This window comes from Hemicordylus capensis, chromosome 2, assembly GCF_027244095.1.
Source record: "Hemicordylus capensis ecotype Gifberg chromosome 2, rHemCap1.1.pri, whole genome shotgun sequence".
In the NCBI taxonomy this organism is placed as follows: domain Eukaryota; kingdom Metazoa; phylum Chordata; class Lepidosauria; order Squamata; family Cordylidae; genus Hemicordylus; species Hemicordylus capensis.
The window spans coordinates 110,476,254-110,503,111 of NC_069658.1; the positions used below are offsets into that span (position 1 = coordinate 110,476,254).

At 42.7% G+C, this 26,858-nt stretch overlaps 1 protein-coding gene across 3 annotated transcripts in view; it reads right to left on the minus strand.

Moving 5' to 3' along the window:
* The window catches only part of GLIS3 (GLIS family zinc finger 3), a 274,079-nt gene that overhangs the window by 223,105 nt on the left and 24,116 nt on the right, over positions 1 to 26,858 (minus strand). For all 3 annotated transcript variants that reach the window (XM_053300408.1, XM_053300409.1, XM_053300407.1), the window contains exons 2-3: positions 20,793 to 20,849; positions 11,021 to 11,501 (exon numbers count right to left, since the gene is read on the minus strand). In XM_053300408.1, coding sequence (XP_053156383.1) covers positions 11,021 to 11,405 — 385 coding nt within the window. In that variant the 5' untranslated portion in view covers positions 11,406 to 11,501; positions 20,793 to 20,849. The remainder of the gene's footprint in view (positions 1 to 11,020; positions 11,502 to 20,792; positions 20,850 to 26,858) is intronic.

Below are 26,858 nucleotides of genomic sequence, written 5' to 3' on the forward strand. Positions count from 1 at the left end.
CAACAATTCCCCCAGAGGAAGTAAGTTAAAACTTTTTTTAAAAAAGAAAATGTTCCCATCTGGACCAAACCAGGAGGGGTTCAAGGGGGTGCCAGACCAAACTGGCCCAGACAGGTTCGGGTCCAGTCCGGACTCAAACCAAACCGGACCAGCTGGTTCTGTGCACATCCCTAATTGCTATGATGACCTACATGTCTGGCTTTGAGAGTGACTTGTGCTTTACTCACTGCTCTGGTCTGCTCTGCAAACTGCAGTCTGCATTGCAAGTTGTACTTACTCAGTTAAAATGTGGCTGAAGACGTGTGCTGTCGTTGAGCTTATGGCTATGCATGCTGGCTGCTAAGGGTGCTGCTGTGCTGTGGCAGCTGTTGCAAGTAAAGACAGAGTCATAATTGTGTGAGAGAGAGCAACTTGTGCCAATGAAGTTATTGCAGCGCAGGCACTGTGGCTGGCAGTGGATTGAGGGTCAAAGATTCTTCTTTGGCTATCTTTAGACTGCGAGTTTGGCAAAATGTGTTGTCCTGTGTTGGGCGGTATTGTTCTGTTCTGTAAAAATGTCTGCAAAATGTGTGCACAGTGCACTCTGCTTGTTTTGCTCATGGGCAACAATACGGAACTCAAATCACTCTGTTGTTCCCCATGCATAGGTCCTAGTGACACCAAAGTGGGTTGGGTGGTACAGCATGGTGGGTACTACCTACCATCCAACCCTCAAAAGAAATGGGCAAGCAGGTGATTTTTTAAAAAATTAACCTAAAACCCATAGGATTCTATGGGGTATTTTGGGAAATTTAAAAAAAAATTAAAATTGTCCACTTGCCCATTTCTTTTGAGGGTTGGATGGTGCCCATTATGCCCTACCACCCAACCCATTTTGCTGTCCCTAGGACCTATCATGCGGGACAGTGGGGTGATTCAAGTTTCCCATTGTTCCTATGAGCGAATCACAGATTTCTTTTTATGAATTTTCAGTTCAATTCATCAATGGCCAGCTGGTTCAAAGAATCAGATCACATTTTTGCAATTTGATGCGAAGTTGAATTGAATAGCAAATAACAATCCATGCACACCCCTAGTAGATTGACTTCAGATTTGCACAATCTCCTTTTCTTTCCTTTTTTTTTTTTTTTTTACTAGAACCCTTTGGCCTGCTGGCATGAATATAGACTACAGCAATTCATTGAAAAATAACTTGAAAAACAATGCCACTGTCATTTCAAGAACTAGATATTTCTGAATGAGCATTGGAATGTATACATCAGATATACAGCGTACTTAGTGCTAATCAGACACTTGCAAAAATCTTGAAAGAACAAATATTTAAAGATAAGCATATATTATTTTAACTCTACTGAAGGCTCCCGTGCTGCATAGTATAACTTTTTAACCCTGCACTTGTAACCTTATTGAGCAGTCAGTACCTAGTATTATCAGGGGCGTAACAAGGTTGGCTTGGGCCCAGAGACAAGATTTTAAAATGGGGCCCCCCCATTACCACCTTCCTCTCCTTCTCCTGGCCCAATGTAGACTCTGCTAACTATCCCAACTAGTTAAAAGGTGTAAATAACAGCACAGCAAGTCTCAAGATAGGAGAGCTATGCGCACTCCTCTCTATTAAATACATTTCTACATTTCTGTTTCTCTTGATATCTATTGACCATCTTGATCACAGAAGTACTTGCACGTCTGAGCCCATTTCCACTTTTGTTATCACTGCTGTTGTGCTAGGAGAAGGCAGGCTGGCATAATTTGACTCAGGGGTCAGCATGTGGTGTGGTGTGATGAACCCAGCCCCAAACCTGAGCACAGTGGGGGAATGTTTCAAGAGGACAGGAAGCAACGAAAGAAAGAAAAAAGGCGCATTTCCTGCTCTGAATAACTTTGCAAGGCAAAGGTTCACCTTCTTGTCTCCCTGGAGCCTTGAGAAGGTGGACTCCTGTTAGGGACAGGAGGGGCATATAGTGCAACATTTTGTTTCAGCTCCCAATCTGCACGCTGTCATTCTGAGCAGACAGATAGCTGAGGCTGCACATGTACAAAGTGCATTTTCCTCACCAGCAGCAGTGGGATGGGAGTAGGTGGTAGGACATAGAGGAGGACATTTCTAGGCAAACTTGAGGCTGGACCACCTCGGTTTCCACATGTTGAAGCTCTTAGTTAACATTCAATCATGGACGATGACGTCCTCCTCCTCCTCCTCTCCATCCAGCCAAAGCACAACCTACCTGGTGAAGACATCAGGGAAGTGGGAGCTGTGGAACTTAAGGCACGCTCCAGCTCCTCCAGCTGGAAGCTGCTGATTCTGAAGGTGGTGCGGTAGCGGCGCTGCTTCCTCTTCAGCTGCCCAGCTGCGCAGGGAGCCTCGACGGCGCCGGCCAGCTGCCGCCCCCTCTCGGGCAGCACTGCAGTTGCTGCTGGTGCCCCGCGCTGGTGCCCCGGGACTCCAGGGCAGGCGGTTCCCAGGGGCCGCCATGAGGTGGGGAATGGCATCCTCCTGGGAGGGAACGCAGCCCCCCGCCCGCATGGGCAGCTTACTTGAGAGAGTTTTAAAAAGAGCAGGACTCCACGGGGCGCTGCCTGTGTCTTTGCTAAAGCCTAGACTAGGAAGGAAAGGAGGATGGAATAATGGCATCGGCGGCGGGCGACCTCTTCCTTTCTTGCTCGGCAGCACGCGCTAGGCAGCAGCAGCAGCTGAGCCGATCATGCGCGTTTCTCTGCACGAGCGCAGCAGCCAATGGGTAGGGAAGGAGGAGGAGCCCCGTCAGACACAGAACTAGGCAAAAGGGTGGAGGGTGGGCAGAAGTAGCAGCAGCAGGCAGGCAGGAAATACGGCGGCGATGGTGCTCTCCGGAGCTGGACCAAAAGCGGAATTTTTTTTTAACATTTTTATTTTTTAAAAAAAATACACTTAAGGAAGCTGGGGCCAGCGCTGGGTGGGGGAGGCACGTGACATGTCTCTCGGGTGCCCCCTAAGCTGTGGGGCCCCCAGACAACTGCCTCCCCTTGCCCGATGATCGTTACGCGCCTGAGTATTATGCAGAAGGTAATATAATATTTTGAACAAAATCTGGAGCCATACAATGGTTCCCGTTCAGACTTGCTGTTCTCATCCAGACCATAATATGCTCTCAGCAAGCATACAAGGCAAGCTCAGCTTTATCAGGGGCTTCTTTACTAACGTTTCTGTTGCACTGACAAATTAGGAATATACTCTTTCAATTGAAAAATGCTTGTTAATTATACTAGAAATAGCTGTAATTTCCCTCCCTGTAGTTCCAAATCCAACTAAAATTCATACTTTGGCAAACACAATTTGCATGATTTAGTTAGCTCTGTTGCCCTGTCTTGGATTACAAACATCCTTCTTGGTTCTCTCCACACACACCCCTGATGAATGAGCAGGAATTTATTTTTGAAAAATCTCAAATGGCCTCAAATGGCGTAATAGCTATATTTACTTACTTACTTATTTAACATATTTATATATCACCTAAAACTTATGTATGTCTCTGGATGGTTTACAATAAAACAGCACAAATTAAAACAAAATTAAAATGTTAAAACATTAAAATAATCTAAAATTTAAAACAATATTAAAATCTATAAGTCTAATTAAAAGCCTGGGCGAACAAATGTGTCTTAACTTCCTAATTTGTTATTATTAAAGATGGGGAGGCTCTTATTTCAACAGGGAGTACATTCCAAAGCCTCGAGGCAGCAATGGAGAAGGCCCATCCCTGAGTAGCCACCAGACAAGGTGGTGATAACTGCAGACAGACTTCTCCATATTATCTCAATAGGTGGTGGGACTCATAACCAAGAAGGTGTTCTCTTAAGTACCCTAGGTACCCTAAGCTTTATAGGTTTATAACCAGCACTTAGGTGGGGCTTTATAGGTTTATAACCAGCACTTTGTATTTTGCCCAGAAAAATATTTGTAGCCAGTGTAGTTATTTTAGTATAGGTGTAATGTGGTATCTTTGAGCTGATCTAGAGACCAACCTGACTGCTGCATTTTGCACTAATTGCAGTTTCCGGACTATGTACAAAGGCTGGCCCACATAAAGCGCATTACAGTGAGCAAGTCTGGAGGTTACCAGCATATGCACTACTGTTCTAAGATCATTTAGCTCAAGAAATGGACACAGCTAGCGTATCAGCCCAAACTGATATAAAGGACCTCTGGTCACTGCCTCAGCCTGAGACACCAGAGAGAGGCTTGGGTCCAGAAGCACTCCCACACTGCACACCTGTTCCTTCTGCAGGGGTATAACCCCATCCAGGACAGGCAGAACAAAGCAGTCTCCTGAGTGCCGAACCTGCACGACTCTGTCTTATTTGGACTCGGTCTTAGTTTGTTATCCCTAATCCAGCCTATCACCATCTCCAGGCAGGCATTTAGGGAGGTTGAGCCTTTTCTTGATGATGTGGACATGGAGAAATAGATTTGTGTATCATCAGCATACCGATAACCTGGTGGTCCTGATGATCTCTCCAAGTGGTTTCATGTAGAGATAGTATCGAACCTTGTGGGATGCCATACTGGAGCTCTTGTTTTGAAGAGCAACAGTATCCAAGTGATACCATCTGGAATCTGCCTGGAGGTAGGAGCAGAACCACTGCAAAGCAGTGCCTCCTGCTCCCAACCACCTCAGATGCTCCAAAAGGATACCATGGTTGATGGTATCAAAAGCCACCAAGAGGTCCAAAAGGACCAACAGAGTCACACTTCTCTGTCAGTTCCTAATAGATCATCCATCAGGCTGACCAAGGCAGTCTATACACCATAGCCCACCCAATAAAGAGTTTGAAATAGATCTAGATAATCTGTTTCATCCAGAATTGTCTGGATATAGTGCTATAGCTATTATAATAAACTAGTATGTTGAAGCCCGTTATAATAATGGGTGCTAGGTTTGTTTATTCACTTTATGCCCGCAGCCGCCGCCGCCCGCCCTCCCAGGTGCCCGATTCCTCCTCTCCGCCACCCCCCCACATGATTAAGGGCCAAATCGGCCCATGCAATTGCGTCTGCTCCACGGGCGTCCATGTAGGCCAAATTGCTGTCCCGCCGACCACCCACCCACCCGCCCGCCCTCCAAGCTGGCCAAGTCCTTCTATTGTGGCCCCACGGGCGGCCATTTTGGCCCAATCATTGTCCCGTTCGTTTAAAAAAAATGCGGCCGTGCCGGCGACCGCCCGCCCGTCCTCCCAGCTGCCTGTGTCCTCCTTACTCTTTTAGGCCCGCGTCAGTCAGGCGAAAAAAGTCCATAATTTGAGAGGGAGAGAGGAGCTCGCAAGCAGAGCTCCTCTCTCTGAAAAGCCACTTCCCGAACTGGCGCTTTGGGCGCAAAGGACGCCTATTGCGTCCTTAGTGTCCATAGCGCCAGTTCAGGCAGAGCCTTTGCACAGAGAGGAGCTCTGCTTGCGAGCTCCTCTCTCCCTCACAAATTATGGACTTTTTTCACCTGGCTGACGCGGGCCTAAAAGAGTAAGGAGGACACAGGCAGCTGGGAGGACGGGCGGGCGGTTGCTGGTGCGGCCGCGGCAGCAATTTTTTTTAAACAAGCGGGACAATGATTGGGCCGAAATGGCCGCCCATGGGGCCGCAATAGAAGGACTCGGCCAGCTTGGAGGGCGGGCGGGCGGGCGGCGGGACAGCAATTTGGCCTACATGGACGCCCGTGGAGCCTGGAGAGGAGGACTCAGGCAGCTGGGAGGGCGGGCGGGCGGGTGGCCGCGGCGGGATACGTTAAGGGCAATTTGATCATTTTTGCCAACATGGCCGCCCATCTCTGGGCGGCCGTATCTTTTTGGGCCGATCTGGGCATGTGCTCCGCGCATGCCCAGAACGGCCCAAAAAGACACAGGCCGCACGGCCGCACACCTAACCATTTTATGGTATAGGATACCCTATGGATGATTTCTGGTGTAACACGAAGCCGGAGTTAAATGGGGCAGAGTTTGGAACTCCATTATATCCAAATTTGTGCAACTGCAGTTTCGAGCCAAAACTGACCTGCAGTTTGCCTTATTAAACCTGAGGTTTGGCCGCCGAACTATTACATCTCAACGCGGATGCCGCCATAACAATGGTTTAACACCAGTTTTGGAACCACAATAATAGAAAGAGTGGCCCAGACTCTCCCAGGGATGGGGTAGCTCTATGCACACCACAGCTCTCAATGGTCACCTCCCAGCCGAAATGCCACGCCTCCAGCCTCCTCTCTCTTCCCCATTCTGCCTAGCAACAGTGACGTATTCAGAGAATTTAAAGACACAAAACCGTCTCATGTTTTGCTGGCTCTCTACAGCTGTCAAGGGGAACTGGGCATGGTGCCAGCATACAAGCCGCTTGCCATAACGATTTACAAGCTGGCCTCCAATGTGAACTACCTGTCCCTGAGCAGTTTGAAGATCCACCATCTGAGAGATAGTCAAGGAAGTTGTGGACCCCCTGGTTGAAATGTTCCTGGAGGACAATGTCCATGTGGACAACCCACAGGATGGGATGGGGTTCAAGGAGAAGGGGCTCCTGGGCATTCAGAGCTATGTAGATGGCACGAATAGGGAGGTTTTAGCCCTCCCCCCCCCGATACTACAATGAGTACTTTGGCACAGGAGATGCCAGGTGTTTGAGTCATGAGTGGAAAGTATCTACTAGGGAGATGATAATTCTTGCAATAGTGTGCTTATCTTCCCATACATCCTTTTTTATCATTCTCCTGTGCCAAAGACACAACCATGATATCACAGTCTCTAGGGACCCCAAAGATTTCCACTTTGCATTATCCCATGCTAAAAGGGGGAAGACTCCTTTTAGCATTACCTCATTCCAAATGAGGTAGTGCAAAAATGAGTCTCCCTCTATTTAGCATTATTCCCCTAATAAGTATTAGCATAGGACAAATATTCTGCTTGAATTATATTGTTGATTTGAACTACTGCTTTCTTAATGGGTAAAACAGTGAATTTAACTCACTACCTTATTCCAAATGAGGTCGTGAGTTAAATTCACTGTTTTACCCATTTAAAAAGCAGTAGTTCAAATCAACAATATAATTCAAGCAGCATACTTGTCCTATGTTAAGACTAAATAGGGGAATCTCAATATAGAGATGACTATGCTGTAGTACCTGTCCTTCCTCTGATGCACATGTGTAGTAAATGAATCCCACTTCTTGGATTACTCTACTAATAATCAATGTGGAAGAGCTTGAATGAATGGCTGTGATCAACCAGGTATAAAATGCATGACTAAAGTATAAAATGATTGAGCACCTTAGCTTCTTGAAAGCTGTAAGTATTAATAAGCCAGTAGTAGACAGGTAATTGGGCCACCTAATGGCGCAGTGGGGAAGTAACCTGCCCAGAGAGCAGGAGGCTGTTGGTTTGAATCCCCGCTGGTGTATTTTCCAGAATATGGGAAACTCCTATATCAGGCATCAGCAATATAGGAAGGTGCTGAAAAGCATCATCTCATACTGCACGGGAGATGGCTATGGTAAACCCCTCCTGTATTCTACCAAGAAAACCACATGGCTCTGTGGTTGCCAGGAGTTGACACTGACTCAATGGCACAACCTTTCTTTTAGACAGGCAATTATTCATTTTTATTCACTTCTAATTTCACTTACATTTTTATCAATAAACAAACACAACAAATATTTTCTTGCTACATTTATTGTAATAATGGCTTTGGTATTCTGGATTCAAGATCTTGGAATATTTTTATGGAATATCTATTATATTAATTCTCCTGGGTGTGCCTTGGAATGTGCATCCCAGCGCCCAGCTGATTGGCTGGGCGGCAGATACACCTGATTGGCTGAGGAGCACCCAGGAGGATTGGTTGCCACGGCGACGGTGGGCCTGGCCTCAGAGGCCTGAGGTGGCGGCAGGCCCAGCCCGGACGCAGAGGCAAGGCCCAGGAGGGGGGAAAGAAAGGGGGGCAGAAGTGGTGGTGGGGAGGAGAGGCGGCTGGGCCTGGAAGTGGAGGCTGGGGCAGAAGGTGGGGGGGGAAGAGGTAACTGCTGGCCCCAAAAAGTGCACAGATGCTCTGTGTGGGGTTGGCTAGTTATGTTTATTACATCTAAATTTACTGTACTGGTCAAAGACTGTAATAAATTTTATCTATCTATCATCTAAATTTAAAGAAAGCCACACTGACTATATAATTAAATAAAAATAAACATTTTGTGGTTTTGCCACAACTAAATCATTAGTTAATACATAGACAGCATTCATTCCAGACTCTGATCTTTGTCTAGTTCTTCAAAAATTCATGTCATACTCATTTATGCTCAACTATTTTAGTCATTCATTTAAATGCTAACTCTTTGAACAGAATATATATATGCCTTGAGGGAGTCAAAATACTTAAGGAAAAATTAAATCAGTTTTAAGGACAAAGAAGATGACTTTGAAAGAAAGCCGTGCATAAGATACAGCTCTGACTGCTTACTTATTTCTCTCTTTCTCTCCCTCCCACCCCTTTTCAGAAAAATAAATAGCTGTATGATGGGAGCAGTGGCCTGATCCAGACCAGAGCATTACCTTCATGGGATTCTATGGGTTTGAGCATGGAGGAAGAGGCAGAATTAAGAGTGAAATCTGCCCCTCGTACCACATATGTTAGTAGTCCAGGCATTTGCCTCAGCTCCTTATGATGCTTGGGCATCTCCAAGATCTGCTCACACCACTCTTCTTTCTCAGTCCTTTTTCCCCCACTGGCCTAATACTGTGACCCTAATACTTTACAAAGTTCTGTATGGGGGCGCTTTTAAATCTCAAAAAGGCATAATGCAGCTAGCAACTATGCTGTACACAGATAACTGGAAATTGTATTGTGTCAGGCAAGGCATTTGTATTATATAGCAATGCCAGTCCAACAGCTACAGAGCAGGACCATGACATTTTGCTGCCTCAAGTGGAGCACTAAAATGTACCCCAGCTAGGGAGGAAGGCAACTCCATCAAGTCCCTTCCTGTCAGGTGCAGCTATCCAAATAGTCCCTCACAGCATACTATACTGCAGCTCAAATATATGAACATGAATTAGATGTGTATTCTTATTCTTGTTTGCTTCCACTTCTCTTTCTGTCCCTTATTGTGTCCCTGTGTTGATTTTAGTTTATGAGCTCACTAGGACAGGACCCTTATTTCATGTAAAGTGACATGCACCTGAATGGAGTTATATAAAATTATGACACCCCAATGCTTGATTATTAAAACCACACCTCCAGTTCCTTTCCTTCTACAACTCTCTCCCCCTTTAATTAGAAAGGGTAAAAGGGAAAGTAATGTAGTGCCATTTTGCTTTCCTTCCTCTGGGAGCTGTCCACTGATATGGAGCAGGGGTGCCAGTTGGGCTGCTGTGCTGCCCCTGATCACTGGCCCACCATGCAATGCCTGAAGCAGCCCACTTCAGCCTGCTTCATGGGAGAGCTTGCCCTGAAAAATGGCCAGAGAAAAAAGTGTGCTGGAGGAGGGTAGGCAGTATGGCCAGGTTTCTTGGCATCCTTTACACCCTATTTCATAACCCCATTTCTGCCAGCACAGTACAGCAAACAAAAAATTAGTGGGAGGAGGGATATCCAGTGTAGAAACTTGCAGTTGAGCAAGTTGGAGGATAAGAAAGTGACATCTGTTCGATGGTGGTAAAAGGAGACAAAGGGCTTGTTCTCACGACATGTGTGATTGAAGTTAAAGGGTTAACCAAGCTCCCTGAGCCAGACATGGTCCGTGAAGCATGACATGAGAACCTGCACTTTACCAGCAACTGTAATCCTGCTGCCACAGTTAATGAAGATTAAACAATCAACAATAGTTTAATCCTAGTTAACAGGGATAGCAGGCCTACGATTGCTAGTAAAGTGCATGTTCTCACATCATGCTCCGCAGGATTGCACTTGGCTCAGCAATCATAGTTAACCCTCTAACTGTAAACCTGTAAAGGGTGGTATAAAAACTGAATGAATAAATAAACAAATAAATAAACAATAACTGTTATTGCATGGGAATAAGCCCAACTACCAAATACAATTGGGAACATTTGCATACACTAGCATCCAAGAGCCACGGACAACACAGTCCTATGGAAAGACAGTCCTACAGAAAAGAAAGACATTACCAGAGCCAGGATACACTGAGAACTCCCTCGAAATCTCATATCTCTTGTCACAGATTGCCTCTGGTTGGATGACATCTCACATTCCAGTTTTTAGATTATTTGTAACCTATATAAGGAAACTAGGGTGCAAGGCTCCAATCCAGAAATTACATGATCACAAGGAAATTGTAATGACTAATATAAAGTACTCAAAAGAAAAAGCTTCTATACAATACTAGTTTACTTATATAGCTTCTAGTACAGCATATATAGGTTTTATAGAATAGAAAGCTTAAGATTTCAAAACATGCCATTGAGTCTCAAAGCTTTCTATGCTATGAGTACAAAGAGCGTTTCATGAAAAATAGACTCAAGGAGCATTTTACTTATTTACAAACTGTAAAGTAAAGAAACAATCAAACGAGGAAGCCCAAAGGTAACCTGAATCACCATCAAAATTTTCACCTTTTTAATCCTAAAATTTCTCATTCCAATTTTCCTAATAGACAACTATTGGTCATGTAGACATCTTCTATTGTTCTATTGTTACTCTAACGCAAATTTCTAATTAATCCTCTTTCTTCTCTAATCGTTATATTTGATATGCAAGAGAAAACTTAGGTCCAAAAACACATTCTAAAACACCACTGAGTTTCAGGTGAAGAGGTTATAGATAAATAGGTCATCAGCTTTCTAGGCCAGAGTTTAATCAATGGAAATAAGAGGAAATTGGGTGGTTTTATTTCAACACCTGTAACAAACTTGTTCGGGGGGGGACGGGACGGGACTTTTTATTTTTCAAAGTATACTCAAACTATAAAAGCACAGGGATGAAATACCATTTCCTGGTAGCAGTATTACTGAGTGTGTAAGAAAAGAAATGTGGAACTATTTGAAAAATGAATCCTACCTTTAACTGTACTTGTAGTGAAACTGTTTCCAAACTCCTGATGTTTTGGCTTCAAAGACTGTGGGGCTGGTAGCCCTGATGGTTGTGGGACTTGGAATAAAGGCTTCCCATTTGTAACCATTTGTCTCCTGGGACTTAAAGCAGGGAAGTGGATGTTGCTATCAGTTACATTGCTCTGAGGAGCAACACCTCCGCCGAGAGACGCCTTTAAGTGCAAGTTGGTAAATAGGTTTCCAATAGCTGGGTTTGTGGTGCTACAATTAGATGAAGAGCAAGGAGTTCCTGTGTGAATTCTAACAGGTGGAATCTGCTGTGCAGTGACCATCCCAGGCCTGTGAGGAGTACTTGTTGTCCGCTGGCTCATGCTGCATGACCTCGCATTCATTGTCAAGTGATGGCACTCTTAAAAATATGCAGTACAAATCCCCAGATGGTGAAGACATCAGTCCACTGTCAGAGAGTTATCCATAGTGCATTAAGCCTGTTATAAGGGAGGGGATATAATAAAATAAAATGTTGCGCTGTTTAGAAAATCCAAGAGGTCAAAGCAATCCTTTGTCTTTAGCTATGCAGGGAAATATATTGATTGTGTGAGCATCAAAGTAGAAGCAATCATAGAAAAGGAGCTCTGGGGAGAAGAATAAATGATTCCTGAGAACTATAATGAAGGGAAATTGTGCCCCTTTCAAAGCAGAAGTTAACAGTAAGGTCAGCTACCTTTGTACTAGTTAACCAGCCATGAAATGAAATGAACACTGAACAAGTGAAAGAAGTCAGTCTAGAGTGAAAAGTCAGCTGCTGACTGGAATCTTATATTGAGAAGAACATCACTGTTCTATTCTCTAATTTCTATCTTGTGCTAGTGTAAAGAAGGGAGCTCAAAAGCATCCCAGCTATTAAACAACATTCCTACACTGGTGAGATGTGAAATCAGTGCCACTTTACATTCTGTTGGCTTGGAGCAAAATAAGAGATAAGAAGAGCATACTTCAGTCCACCAGCAAGAGAATAATGTAGGAAAACAAGTACAAAGTGAGCAAAATATCAAAAGCATTTGAAAATGCATCATGATTTAAAACTTCTTAGATAGTTTTATATTGTAATATAGTTTATATTGTAATATAGTTTTATATTGTAAAATTTAGCCTATATAAGAAGTGTTAAACCATGGGTGAATTTTAAAATGCATAGAGCATATGTTATTTAACTTACTTTGCAATTGTTTTCTTACATTAATTTTACAATTAGCATAGATCAAAAAGCAGTATTTTGACTGTGACCAGACTACACTGCTCAAAAATATAGAAAAGATTAGGATTTCCCCATCCACACTTGTTCTGTTCAGGCACAGGTTTGTGGGAACTGGTTGTGCTTCTAGGGGGAGAAATTAAGTAGTTGTTAAATGAAGATGAGTTAACAGTTTCTCTGAGCATTTTCACAGGTCACTGAAAGTACCTCTGATCCTTTTCGCTTGTGTGAATGACTTTAGGGCAATTTTGAATGCACATGAATCCAATTTTAAATCAATTAAGGACGATGCTGAAAAGCAGATTTACAGTGTCATTTTAAAAATTTTACACATTTGGTATCACATGCAGTCACATATACTTTTTCTTTCAAAATTACCACCAAAGAAATGTATAATTTCTCAGCAAACAACTCGGGGGTGCCTCCTCCATCATAAGCAGGCAGGTGGCCGGGGGTGGGGGTGGGGTGAATGATGAAAGGAAGGGAAACTTTCTTTTTTTTTCTTTATTAAAGGCAGAACAATAGATAGTATGGTATCACAGAATACAATTTGTTTGTTTTTGTTTGTTTGTTTGTTTGTTTGTTTGTTTGTATCTGTGTAAACCACTTTGGGAACTTTTGTTGAAAAGCGGTATATAAATATTCATTGTATTTGTACATTTTAAAAAACACTCTTACACTTTAGCTTCCTAGAGATTAGTTCTCAGTTATTATAAAAGATGTTACCAATCCAAAACTTTAACCCAAATTAATCTGAGCACTTTATGAATACCACACATCTTTCCATATCTGAATGTAACAAGCAGGTAATACTTCACCATAATTTCTTTGATTGATAATAAGTATTAAACCTTGCCAGATCTCAAAGAAAGAATATGGTTTTGATTGTCCTGTTCTGAGATGCAACAACTGGGGTAATTTCTCCACTGTATAAACCAGTTTGTTGAACCATTCATTTATAGATAATGCTTTGCCATGGGATGTGGTGATGGCCACTAGCTTGGATGGCTTTAAAAGGGGCTTAGACAGATTCATGGTGGACAGGTCTCTCAATAACTACTAGTCTGGTGGCTGTGGGCATTCTCCAACTTCAGAGGCACGATGCCTCTCAATAACAGTTGCAGGGGAGCAACAGCAGGAAAGAGGACATGCACATATCTCTTGCCTGTGGGCTCCCCAGAGGCATCTGGTGGGCCACTGTGTGAAACAGGATGCTGGACTAGATGGGCCTTGTTCCTGATCCAGCAGGACTGTTCTTATGTAATGTTCCATGCTTCCAGTTTTTTGTTATCACCATCCTGGCTGCTATCAATATATAAATCACCAGCTCTTCGGATTCTGTTTTCTTATTATCTTCAGTGAATATTCCCAACAATGCTAGCTGAAGATCTATTCTAATTTCCTGATTAATAATTTTACTCATTTCTACAAATATCAGGCCCCAAAAGATTCTAATCCTTGGACACATCCACCATAGATGAAAATATGTGCTCTTCTCATTACAGTTGTTCCAACAGAGCATTAACTTATTTTTAGTAATATATGCTAATTTCACCAGAGTCGTATGCTATCTATGAATTATTTTAAGATAATTTTATTTAATTTGGGCAGAGGATAAAAATATAGGTTTAGAATACCAGATCCTATTCCAGTCCCCTTCATCAATGACTCTTTGTAGATCCTTTTCCCAGACTGATTTTAATCCATCTAATGGTCCAACAAATCCATCTAATCCATCTAATGCTCCAACAAAATAGCATAGAGTTTGAATGTTAGCCCTTTGGTTGATGATACCTAATTTAAATTTTTCAAATTTAGTATGTTCTCTGTTGGCTGCTTAGATATTTTGAAGAGAAAAAAGAATACAATTGTAGCAAATGCAGCCAAGTAAGATTGAAATCTGAAAATCTTTGCTTTAACTGTTCCAAGAAATTAACGTACAGTTCCAGTACATATCTCTCGTTCTGACCCAATTATATTTTATCCCGTTATACCCTCCAAATATTCCCACACAAAAACGCTGATCTACGACTAATATAAGTGGTGAAATGGAGGCAAATAAGGAATAGTGCCATTTTCTCCAATTCTCCATAGCTAACTTTAAACATGGATTAATAGTAGAATTAATAATCTTTTTAATAAAGTGGAAGGGAAGATTTCTCTTATAATTGAAGGAATGAAAGAAACTAGTATAAGCTCAAGTATTGTGGATGTTTGGAGTGAAACTGATTTTCAATAAATGAACAAAAAAATTGAGCCCATAAAATTTGAGCCCATAACGACTCTTCCCTCACCCATCCCATTCTCCACTGCAACACAGAGGTTTTATTATTCACTCCCTGGTAGCTCTGCAACATGAATTACCTATTTATCTTAGCCTGGTCAATTTTTTCAAGAAAGAGTAAAGCTAAGAGCCAAACTACACAAGGAAAAGATTGGTCCTTGCATGCTTGAGTTCTCCATCTCCTATATAGCATAGAAAGGCCCAATGGCACCAATGGGAGTTTCCTTCAGAGGGCAAAGAGCAGCTATGGAGTCTAGATCTGGACTGGAACCATGGTGGGGTCAAAAGTCCCCCTCTCCTGCAAACTATAGTCTCAGTCTGGGTTCCGCCACTGCTGCTATTTAGAAAGGGGGGAAACAAGTTGACAAGAGCCAATGCAGTTGTAATGTATACTTTGGCCTTCAGGGTCAAGCTCATAGTTGTTCCACATTGATCAAGAAGCCACTGCTTCTTGAGCATCTGAATTTGGCCTATTTGGTAACATCTGAGTATATGTTCAAAAATAAAGACTTGGACCCTACATACCAAGTTAGTTTCCATATACTAATATGGTGCTCATCTTACAGAGCATCTTAAACAGAGAATGTTTGCGCCTTCAAGCTACTCGTCCACAAGAAAATAAGTATAGACATGAACTGAAATCAGAAACTATCAGCAGCATAAACCCTATTGAAATGAAGGGAAGTTGTGTTGCGCTCTGTAGAATGTTCATTCATTTCAATAAGGCTTTTAACATTAGTGTTGCCAGTATAGTTGTTCTTAAAAAAAAAAAAAACACCTGTGGATTTCAGGTTTGAAACTAATGCAGATAAAGGCAGAGTGTTCATTACAGAAGTCAGTGGCTTGCATCCAGACTAATAAAAAATTACAAGTTGTACATGTAGCACAAACAAGTTGCACAAGGATGTTGCTCAAGCTAGCTCAACTTCATTGGGAGTTTGCATTCCAGAGTTATGCTTGCTCAACATCCTTGTGCTTTCCCAACCAAGTGGGTAAACATGTGGTGTGTCACCTGCTAGGAAACATCTTCCTCCATCTGTTTATGTTGCAGGGAACATTTGCACAAAAGTTCCACTTTGGGATTCTGTGCAGCTTAGCAGGTTTTTTTTGCAGGTGTGCAACTTTGTTCTCTGGGCAAGCGCTTCATTAGTCTGGGTGTCAGCTCATGACTGTTGTTAATCTCAGGGTAATTTGGGAATAATGTATACAGTTGTCATAAGATATCCCTTATTTTCTAAGAAACAGTTTGCTTTAAAGAATTGTTCCTTGTTTCAGATTAGCAAACCACTTCCACAAACCAAAATGGATATCCTTTATTGCAAGGCTATTGTTCTACAGACCAGTAGAAAAGTGCATGCCATGTCACAGAAGTGACCTTTGCATCTGAAATCCTGATCTGAGAATCCTACATACTGATGCTTAACAGTATTACCAAATTCCTCTCTTGTAAGACAGACACAGGCAAAAGGCACAAACATGCATATGAACATTCATATACACACTTTCTTTCCCCATACATACACTCTGTATACACCTTTATAATCTATTTACCTATATAATTTAAATAATATGTGGCCTAATATTGTGTTATTAATAGCAATATTATGTTAGCAATAGCAAGATTCCTACTGACATATTTGTGAAACCACAGGTCTCGGTCCCTTTAATTCAAAAAGATAAATGCTAAATTGTTCTTTTTCATTGTTCAAGTTGTAGATTGCAGGAACATTTATTGATTAAAAGCAATATCATTTATTTCTATGCCTGGCTGCAACATAAATCACATTTTGCAATTCAACCAGAGACAGGGGCTGAATGTTCTTAGATTCCCAGGGTTTGTTTTAGTAAAGCAGAATGTACCTTGCCCTAACACAGGTGACTGGCTCTTGAGAAAAAGAACATGAAAACAAAGAGGAGTCATTCTCTTGGCAAAACTGTGTACACTACAGCATTATAAATCAACAGCAAATCAAAATCATTCTTGTCTATAGTTTTAAAGTACATTAGAAAAGTGTACTTTAAAACATAATAAACAGGAGATTACACATTGCACGTTCATTAGTTTTGTTCAGAAACAATGTACTTTGATTACATGACAGAGGTACATTTATATGCAATGCAGTACGCAGAAAGCCTTATCGGGTCTACGTCAGTACATTCTTCAATGGTTCTAATATCTTAATTTTCTTGCTGGTTGTCTTTAAAATGTGTGTCACAGTAAATAGCAATTGGTTGTTGATAGGGCTTATAAAGACAGTAATAACTATGGCAAGAACCACGTGTCACCTTTGTGGAGCAACCAAGGTGAGAGAGAAAATGCTAGAAAGCATCAGTTGCTGACTAGCTAGTAGCTCCTGCCTGTTTATGTGGACAGACTGTTCCCATGCCGGGCAGGGGGTGGGGTTGTGGGCTGATACCCAGTCATCAGCTACAAATTGGCACAGTGCTGACTGACCCGACCCTTGCCTATGCTTCAAAATAGTGCACTTTCCCTGCCCCACCGTGCAGACAGTGTGATTCCCATCAGCAAACTGCCTTAGTAGCGTCACCACTGATATGTTGTTGAGATTGATTTCCCATGCTATTCATGGCACCCTGAAGAAAGTGAGATGCCAATGTGATAACAAACATATTTTTATTGTTTCATCATGTTTAGTTAAGCTTGCTATGCACAGAAATATTTCTTTGCTAAAGAATGACTAATAATTCAGATGGCCTTTTAAGTATGAAAAATACTTGAAAACATTTTCCTAATTTAGGCTCAGAATTCTACAAACATAATTCTGTGTTTAGTTCATGGAACTGAGTTGGGTTTAGCTGTTTAGCTTTTTGTTTGGAAAACTCTCCACCAGATCATTCTCTGACATCTATAGATTTCATGTGGCACTGGATCTCTTGCACAGCTTCTACTCTTTTCAGTGGGGCTAGTTTAGAAGTCTTGAAATATTACTTTGTGATAGATGTTTCCTTAGATGTCTATTTTATCCCATTTCAAAGAGTCAATGTGGGTCACAAATTTGACCCTCCTAGAAAAAGAATTCTATAAAAGTTAGATGCAAAAACATTACAAAATACAATTAAGCTTTTTAAAACTAATTTTATCAATAGTATAGAAGAAAGTTGTTCACATGATCAGCCCTACATGGTGTTGGGGACCCCCTCCCCCCTGATCCAAACATTCAACCCAGAGCTACCAACCCAGAATTATATGGAACCCAGGCCTATGTCTGGATTCCATTTTATTAAGGAATCAATTAAGGCCTGAATTCAGATGACCTAACCAGTACATGTTACCCAGATCTCATGACTGCGTGGTAAATGATTTGTGAAGGCAGGGGTAATCTAGCATTGTTTATCAGTGTCTGTGAAACTCACAAGAGACACAATGGGTCCTTCGAGATTACCAGCCTCACACTGCTGAAATTAACTTGCTCTCCAGTAATCCCCTTACCTCACTGACAGGATGCTTCTGCCTTAGTCAAATGTATTGATTAACTTGCCCCACACATGTACCCCTTTTAATGTTACTTTAAATATTCTTTTGTTATATTTACACACTAGATAGATGTACACAAGAAATAATGTAATTGCTGACTCACACATATAGATCTGATTCTTTCACTAATTCCTCTGACTTTTAACATTCTTGAGACCAAGAGGCAAATTTATTTTGGAAATGACAATAGAACAATACTCTGCTAACAGGAGATGAACTGAGACCCTGTTTACCCTGGACTGACCAAACATCCTGAGCTAATTTTGATAATTAAAAGACAATGTCCAGAGGATAACAGGAGTGAACACCTTTTGTGATCCAGGAGACTCAAATAGACCTCAAAGGATGGAACCACTATAAGAAGGAGTCTCTGGACATGGCAGATTAGCAATCTTTTGCCTACAAGCAAGACTTGCTCATGAGCAATTCAAGGGTTTGCTGCTGAGCCGCGGGGCAACAAGCAGGAACTCTGTCCATGAACAGGGACTGTTGGTGACCTCTGCTGTGCAGTGAGAAGTCAAGACTTCCCCAGCCATGGTGCTCTCACTCTCTGCCTCGCTCTGAGCAAACTGCCTGCTTGACCATCGCTCTCAAGCTCCTGTCTCCAGCTCCAGCATCTCTCCTTCAGCTGAAAGCCCCACCGCTCTCAAGCCTCTGACCCTGGTAATATGCTGCTCCACAAGCCTTGGATCCCTCTTCCCTCCTCCCTACTAATTACTGCCATCCCCTTCCTAAGCCTTCCCTTCCTTCTTCCTCTGCTTCTCTCTAAATGCTTTATTAGGATTTGTTAGATTGTTAGATAGCTGTAATTACTGATTGCACACACATATGTTAGTTAGGCTCATTACACTACACTTTGAATCGGAAACATGTTTTTAATTTGGATTATTTTATCCTGATGAGCAACTTGTAAAATAATAAAGCCCATTGAACTTTCTGAGTGTGTCTCTCTCTATCTCTGTTTGCACGCCCAGATCCTACATGGTCACCATCTCCAAGAACTAATTCAGTTTGTGTATGATGTGACCTTGCCGTTTTCCCTCTGAGCATATACAGAGTGTGAAACCAGGTATAGTTCACAATTAAGCTTTTAAAAAATAATTTTATCAATAGTATAGAAGAAAGTTGTTCACATGATCAGGCTTACATGGGTAACATGAAAAGTCTCACTTTTTCATTGTGTTTGGTCCTCTTGTGCTTAGTTTAGAGGATTATATGATCACGGTTATTTTGGGTTTGGTTCTACATGGGTAGAACAGGGATATCCCAGGTAGAGCTGGTTGTGTTCAGCACCAGGATTGCTCCCGATCCCAGCTTGCCATCACCAGGTAGCCATGCTTCTGTACCTGGGCTAAAAGTGAGGTAGGAGGACACGTGCACACCTCCTATCTCATGCCCGGGTCATGTGGGCACTCAGTCTGCCAGCAGTTCCGTTCGAGCTGCCGGCAGCCATAGAGACCATAGAGCCAATGGAGGTGGGGGGAGTGATCCAGCAGCAGGAAATACCCCAATGCACCACATTACTCACATGGTGCAATTCCTGGCACCCAGGTGTCCTTCCCCCTGCCTCTGGATCGCTGCACTACTCACCACCCCACCATAGCCCAGGAATGGCAAGGGTTGTGTGGGGGAATGTAGGTAGGCTCCTGCTTTCCCCCCAGCCCTCCCCAGGCCATGCACCAATGGTTATGTGAATGACCTCTAGATCGAGCTCCCACACAGCCTGGGTGTGAGGTAGGAAGTGCATGCACACCCTCCTATCTCACTTTTAGCCCAGGTACTGAAGCAGGGCTACCCAGTGATAGAGGGACGGAATCAGGAGCAATCCTAGCACTGCACATGAACACCCCTACCTGGGGTAGCCCTGTTCTATCGTTGTAGGGCTGGTCATGTGAACAACCTTGTTGTCTGGGGCTTGGAATTTTGCAACACCCATCTGACAAGCTACTAAAACCCTAATGTGTTAAAAATGAAGTGAAGGGGAATTTTACTTGGGAAAGCAATCTAGAAGCTGTTATAAGGGAGTACATAAATGACATTTCAGATATAAATCTTCAAACAACTGGTTGTTACTTAGCTAAAATCACTATGGACTAGTTTATTCCTTTAAAATAAATTCTACTGAGATGCTAGGTCATGGAGCTGTTATGCTCTCTAGATATCAACATCACAACTTCAGAATTATAGCTATTTCACAACTGTTACAACATTTACTTGATACTGGTCAATTTATCACCTCTGCCATAAAAATTTCAGTTATATTGAAATTTAATTTTCTGTTTTGTAACCTATCAGTGGCCATTTCTTCAAAACACTTGGTCAAGTAGCATACTTTGCTGATGGGTTTTATATGGGACAAAAATCTTCCAAGGATTGCCTAGAAAGCTCTATTTCAGAAATCAGATAAAAGAGGTGAGATCTCCTTTACACTGGGAAAACTGTCAGTGGTGTTGGGGGAAGGGTTTATTTGACCTGAAGATCCCACTGTGGACAGGGCACAACATGGTGGAAAAAAACACTAGACCTGCTCTTGGTTGCCAGTATCCATACATCAATGTTTACATTTATGAATTGTGAATTTTAGGTGTAGAGAGCTGTTATCCCCCAATTGCTCATATTTGCACTGTTTAATTTTATCAATCTTCAGTTCACACGGGGGGGGGGGTGGAACATTTCACAAGTGGCATGTTACTAAAAGAAGAACATTTGCAGATCTCATAGAATGGAATCAAGTGAAATCTTACCAAGAACAATGAAGACCAACCACTCCTAATGTCTGAGTCTTTTCTGATCCACAGTTCCTGCAAAAGAATCACAGTTCAGTTCAATATCACAGTTCAGTTCAACAAGTATCTAGGCAATTCTTTCTGTTTGAAACCCTATGCAGGGCTATCCTGTGAATATAGAGACCTTATTTCTATGGTGGGTTTTTTGGGTGTTTGGGGTTTTGTTTTTTTAACTATATCTTACTTATTAGATTAAAAATAAAACAATTATTTTGCATTACTGATAGAATAACTGAATCAGAGTAGGAAGAGGCCTTGGTGGACTTAAATAAGAAAATAAGAAGAGCTCTGCGGGATCAGGCCAAAGGCCCATCCGGTCCAGCATCCTGTTTCACACAGTGGCCCACCAGATGCCTCTGGAGAGCCCACAGGCAAGAGTATGTGCATGCCCTCTTTCCTGCTGTTGCTCCCCTGCAACTGGTATTGAGAGGCATCGCACCTCTGAGGCTGGAGATGGCCCACAGCCACAGACTAGTAGCCACTGATAGACCCATTCTCTATAAATTTGCCTAAGCCCCTTGCCCTTTTAAAGCCATCCAAGCTAGTGGCCATTGGCAGAGCCTAACTGACAGTGGCCTGTGTGCGACCGCGGCAGCGACCCCGCTCACCCCGCCCCCCTGAGTCTGACATCAGACGTGTGGGCTAGTCCAGCCCCACCCCTGACAACAGATGCAGGGGCGTGGCCTGGCTCCTGAATGGAGCCCCTTAGGTCCGTTCAGGAGTGAGTCTGGCAGGTGCAGGGATGGCCGTTTGACTCCAGAACAGGGGCCGTGCGGCCCCCTCCCGGGAGCTAAACCAGCACCCCTGTGTCTGACATCAGGCGTAGGCATGTCAGGGCCGCTAACTGCCCAGGTTCTTTGAACCCATTAGCCCAATGGTGGCTTCGCCCCTGCTAGTGGCCATCACTATATCCTGTGGCAGAGAATCCCATAGATTAATTATGCACTGTGTGAAAAAGTATTTTTGATGATCCTAAATTTTATGACCCCTGGCTTTAGTGTTGTGAGAGAGGAAGAAATATTTCTCTCTGTCCACTCTCTCTACTCCATGCTTAATTATACACCATAATTTATATACCTCTGTCATATTTCCCTGTAGCCACATCTTTTCCAAACTAAAGAGCCCTAGATGCTGTAGCCTTGCCTCATAAGGAAGGTGCTCCAGACCCCTGATCATCTTGGTTGCCCTCTTCTGCACCTTTTCCAGTTCTACAATGTCCTTTTTTAGATGTGGTGACCAGCACTGTACACTGTACTCCAAATGTGGCCACACCATAGATTTGTGTAAGGGCATAATAATATAAGCATTTTTTTTATTTTCAATCTCCTTTCAATTGCTTACATTGAACCTCAATTGTCACATTTTTGCCCACTCTTTGGAGAGATCCTTTTGGAGCTCCTCACAATCTGTTATGGATTTTACTACCCTAAATAGTTTTGTGTCATCTGCAAATTTGGCCACTTTGCAGCTTACCCCAACTTCTAGATCATTTATGAATAAGTTAAAGAGCACTGTTCCCAGTACAGCTTCCTGCGAGACCCCATTTCTTACTTTCCTCCATTGTGAAAACTGTCAGTTTATCCCTACCCTCCTTTATCCACATGCCTGTTGACACTCGCAAAGAACTCCAAAAGGTTAGTGAGGCAAGATCTGCCCTGAATGTGTTCTTTTCATCTGTCTGCAAATCAGAGGGTACTGGCCATGTACCCGCTCCAGAGCGGAGCTTCTAAGGCTTGGAGGCTGAATAATTGGCCCAATTTGAGGTGACAAGAGAACATGTTCTAAACTATCTTGAAAAACTAAAAATTAACAAATCACCAGGACCCTACAGAATTCTGAAGGAACTCACATGTGAAATTGCTGATCTCCTAGCAAAAATATGTAACTTGTCCCTACAATCACGCTCTGTACTGGAGGACTGGAAAGTATCTAATGTAATTCTGATTTTGAAGAAGGGATCCAGGAGACTACAGGTTGCTTAACTTAACTTCTGTGCCAGATAAATTGATGAAAAGCATACTTAAGGCCTTCTAATCACCTCCCTGGCAGGTATTGCTTCTGATATATTTTAAGAAGTTTTTGTTATTCCCCTTGCCAGTTCTAGCTATATGCTCCTCAAATTCTCTTTTGGCATCTCTTATTGTCTCCTTGCATTTTGTTTGCCAGAGTTTATGTTTCTCTCTGTTCCATTTGGAGGGACTTCTAATGCAAATTGCTGCTTAGTGCAGAAAACTGCTGCAGCATCCTAGACAGGTGGCTGTTCAGTTGCTGTTTGAAAACTTCCAGTGAAGGAAAGCCTACCACTGCATTAGGCAGACTGTTCCACTGTCAAATAGTTCTGGCAGTTAAGACATTATTCCTGATACATAGCCTAAATCTTCTTCCTTGTAATTTCAACCCAACTCAGTTTCAACTCAAAGGTTTGTATTGCTTTTCTCTTACTGTCCACTTTCATTTAACCTTTTAAGACAGTTTGGTTTATATTAGGGTATGTTTGTGTTGTGTTTTTATTTTTATGTTTATTTTTTAAATTATATTTATTATTTTAACAAAGATTTTAAAAAGATTTAAACAGAGAAACACAATAAACAGAAAAAAACATAAGAAACAAGGGGAAAAGAAAACAAGAAACAAGAAATAAGATAATCAAATCCAGCAAGTACAAAGATTCTCAATACAGTCTATATACGTCGCCTTCAATTCCTTCAACCAACATGTCTCTCCCCACCAACTCTACAAATTATTGAGTACAGAACTGAAAGATAACAAACATGATATTCTTACTATCTGCATTAATTTCCTCTACAAGGAAAAGCCAAATCTCGGATGAGGTACCAAACCCTGCAATATATTATATTGAATAAATGGTTCCCATATTTGGGAAAAAAAATCCTCAGATTTAATATGCAGTTATTTTGGCGATTGATGCATATTCTCAAATCCTTAGAAAGAACTGGCTTTTAAAGCTGCCCAAATACTACTTGCTAGTGCAAGACTTCATCACTCTTTTAATTGTTGGGCATTTAGTAAAGTATCCACTGATGAGGTAGATTGGAGGTTAATTAATTAATTGATTTGATTTTAAACTCCTCCTATTCCAAGAGCTCAGAATGGATAACAATAGGTTAATCACAAAGCCCAAATTAAAACTAAGTAAACTCTTCTTTAATGCTATCCCCTCTGTCCCTGGCAACCAAAAGCTAATTTCAAGAAACATACCATAATGGCAGATAAGTACTCACATTATGCAAAAGCCAAACATGGTGGCAAACACCCAGAGCTGGATTGTAATTTTCTTTATTCTTTGGAAAAACATAGCTGTTTCTAGTCTGCATTTCTATACTGTATACTTCAAAAAAAAATGTAATTCTATTTGTTGATTAGAAATATATCATTAAGAAACAAAGAACCTAATCTACAAACTAATTAGACTGGCACCTAATCCAAATATTTGCAGAGATGTTTCTGCCTGTAATACTATACTCTTCCAAAGTTCTACACTATGTTCTGTGATGCTGATACTGTGCAGAAGATAATACATTCCATTCAACCATTTATTTGCTATTGCAGCAAGATTTAGTATTGATCTAGTACTTCTATATACTTTGGAGTACTTAAATGCAAGTATTCCAGCTTAACTCCATTAAGAATCAAATTGTAAAACATTTGTCTTCCCGTAGATTATGGATAATTGACAAATCTATCACAAACAGGGCCAGAAGCAATGCCAAGTTGTGCAAGGTCTTGAGGCAAAGTCCTGTGCTGCGCACTTCTGGCCCACCCTATGAACGCTAATAGAATGTACTTACACAAATCCTGGTGCTAAAGAAAGACATTCTCCCAACCCGATGATTTTTTTTTTCCAGAAGACTTCTAGTTCTACTTTTTGAGAGCATGCTAGAATATGGGACAAACATTATACCAAGGATTTTGAACTTTAAATCTACAAGATATAAATGAACATTCAATGGCTTTATATAGTCAGATTATTTGTACAAAGGTTTACTTTTGGATATCAGTTGTGACTTTTGGGTGTGGGTTCCCATTTTAGCAGCTCCCATTTTGGGGCCTAAGATTATGAGTTACTCCTATAATGTATAATCAGGAAAAGACAGAAAGACCAGATAGAAATACTTCGAGTGAGCCAATATATTTACACATCTATTTACTACACATGTATCCTGCCTTTCCTTCAAGGAGCTCAGAGTATTGTATGTCGTTCTCTCCTCCCCCTTTATCCATACAAAATCCTGTGAGATAGGTTAGATTGGCAGATAGTGCCCAAGGTCATCCAGTGTGCTTCTTCCCATGAGAGGGGATTTGAACCAAGGTCTCCCTATTTCTTGTCCAGCACTCTGACTACTAAACATACTGGGGCTATTCATACAACTGTGCATGAGCGTGGTCAGGCAGGCAGTGTGTGGGGGGGAAGGCAGGGTTCAACCTACTTTCCCTCAGGCAACTGCTCTGAGCCCCTATGGTGTGCAAGCCACACACCCACACAACCAGCGCTGTCATCCGTGCTGCTCCCGGAAATGTGGGTAAACAGAGACCAGGACTCATTGTCCCCACCTCCGAGAATCCCACAGTGCACCGCTTACTGAATGCAATGCCCAGAGGGATTTCCTGCAGGGGATGGGCACTCTAGGTGCCCATCTCTGTGTCAGCACGAGCTGCAAGCCACTTGCGCTGACGGACACGTGATCCTGGGAGCGCAGCCTTAACTTTGGCTAAAGGCCGGGTCTCGGCACTGGATTTAGCACTGAAGCACCACCAGGATCCACATGGATCCTGGTGGTTCTTATGGGCATCTTAAGCCTGAGCTTGGCTGCTCCTGAGAACAGCTTCACGGTCTTTCCACAATGCTTCCAAGCCGGCTGCAGAGCAGTATGCCTCTGAGCGCATGCAGAATGCCTCTTTCTCAATATGATAAGCAGAGGCACAGTAACTCCCAGACCTTGGGGACCAGGTCCGGTCCTTCAAGGTCCGGGGGACTCCAGGCAGGGTTAGGGGCCTCTGGCAGCTGCCCCATGCCCACCAAAGCTCTGCTTTTTTAAAAAAAAAAATGCTTACTTTGGCCAAGGGTTGACTGCGGAGGGGGGAGCAGAGCAGTCCTTCTCCCTCCCTCCACTTCCACGGTGGTGGCAACCAGGATAGACACTGGACCCATCCGTTCAGGCCAGCATCTTTAAGAAACTGCGAGGCGCGCCTGAGCAGAGATCTCCACAAGCCTGTGCTTGCGGCAATCTCCTCTGCACAGGCACATCTCACAGTTTCTTAAAGATGCAGGTCCGAATGGATGGGTTCAGCGTCTCTCCTGGTTGCCGCCGCCAGGGGAGGGGGGAGGGAGAAGGACTGCTCCACTCCCCCCTTCCACAGCCACCCCTCGGCCGTGGTAAGCATTTTTTTTTTAAAAAGCTGAGCTTTGGCGGGGCGGGCCCCCCAAAGGAGATCTGAGGGGGCCTCGTGCGGGAGGGGGGCTCACGGCTGGGCAGTCCAGGCACCCTAATTACTTTGGTGCACCCCTGATGATAAGTTGATTTGCATGCTTACTTTGTGTGCCCAAGTCTGCAATTTTTTGTTCAGGTGTACCATGCATACAAATTAGAAATAAAGAAATATGGTAACAGATGTGTTACTGTTGTTTCCAGCTGAAATGTTATTCACTGTTATTGCATCCTTAGATTTGTTTCCAGAAATCCTATAATTAACCCTTTTGTTTGTTTATGGATATGGGGTGCACCACATGCATAAAAACATAGCCATCTTCTTTGATTCACGAAGTGAGCACACAAATCCATGCTAAGTTGCTGCAGTTAGCAACCATGTACATAGGAACAATAGGAACATCAGAAGCTGCCATATACTGAGTCAGACCATTGGTCCATCTAGCTCAGTATTGTCTACACAGACTGGCAGCAGCTTCTCCAAGGTTGCAGGCAGGAGTCTCTCCCAGTCCTATATTGGAGATGCCAGGGAAGGAACTTGGAACCTTCTGCATGCAAGCATGCAGGTGCTCTTCCC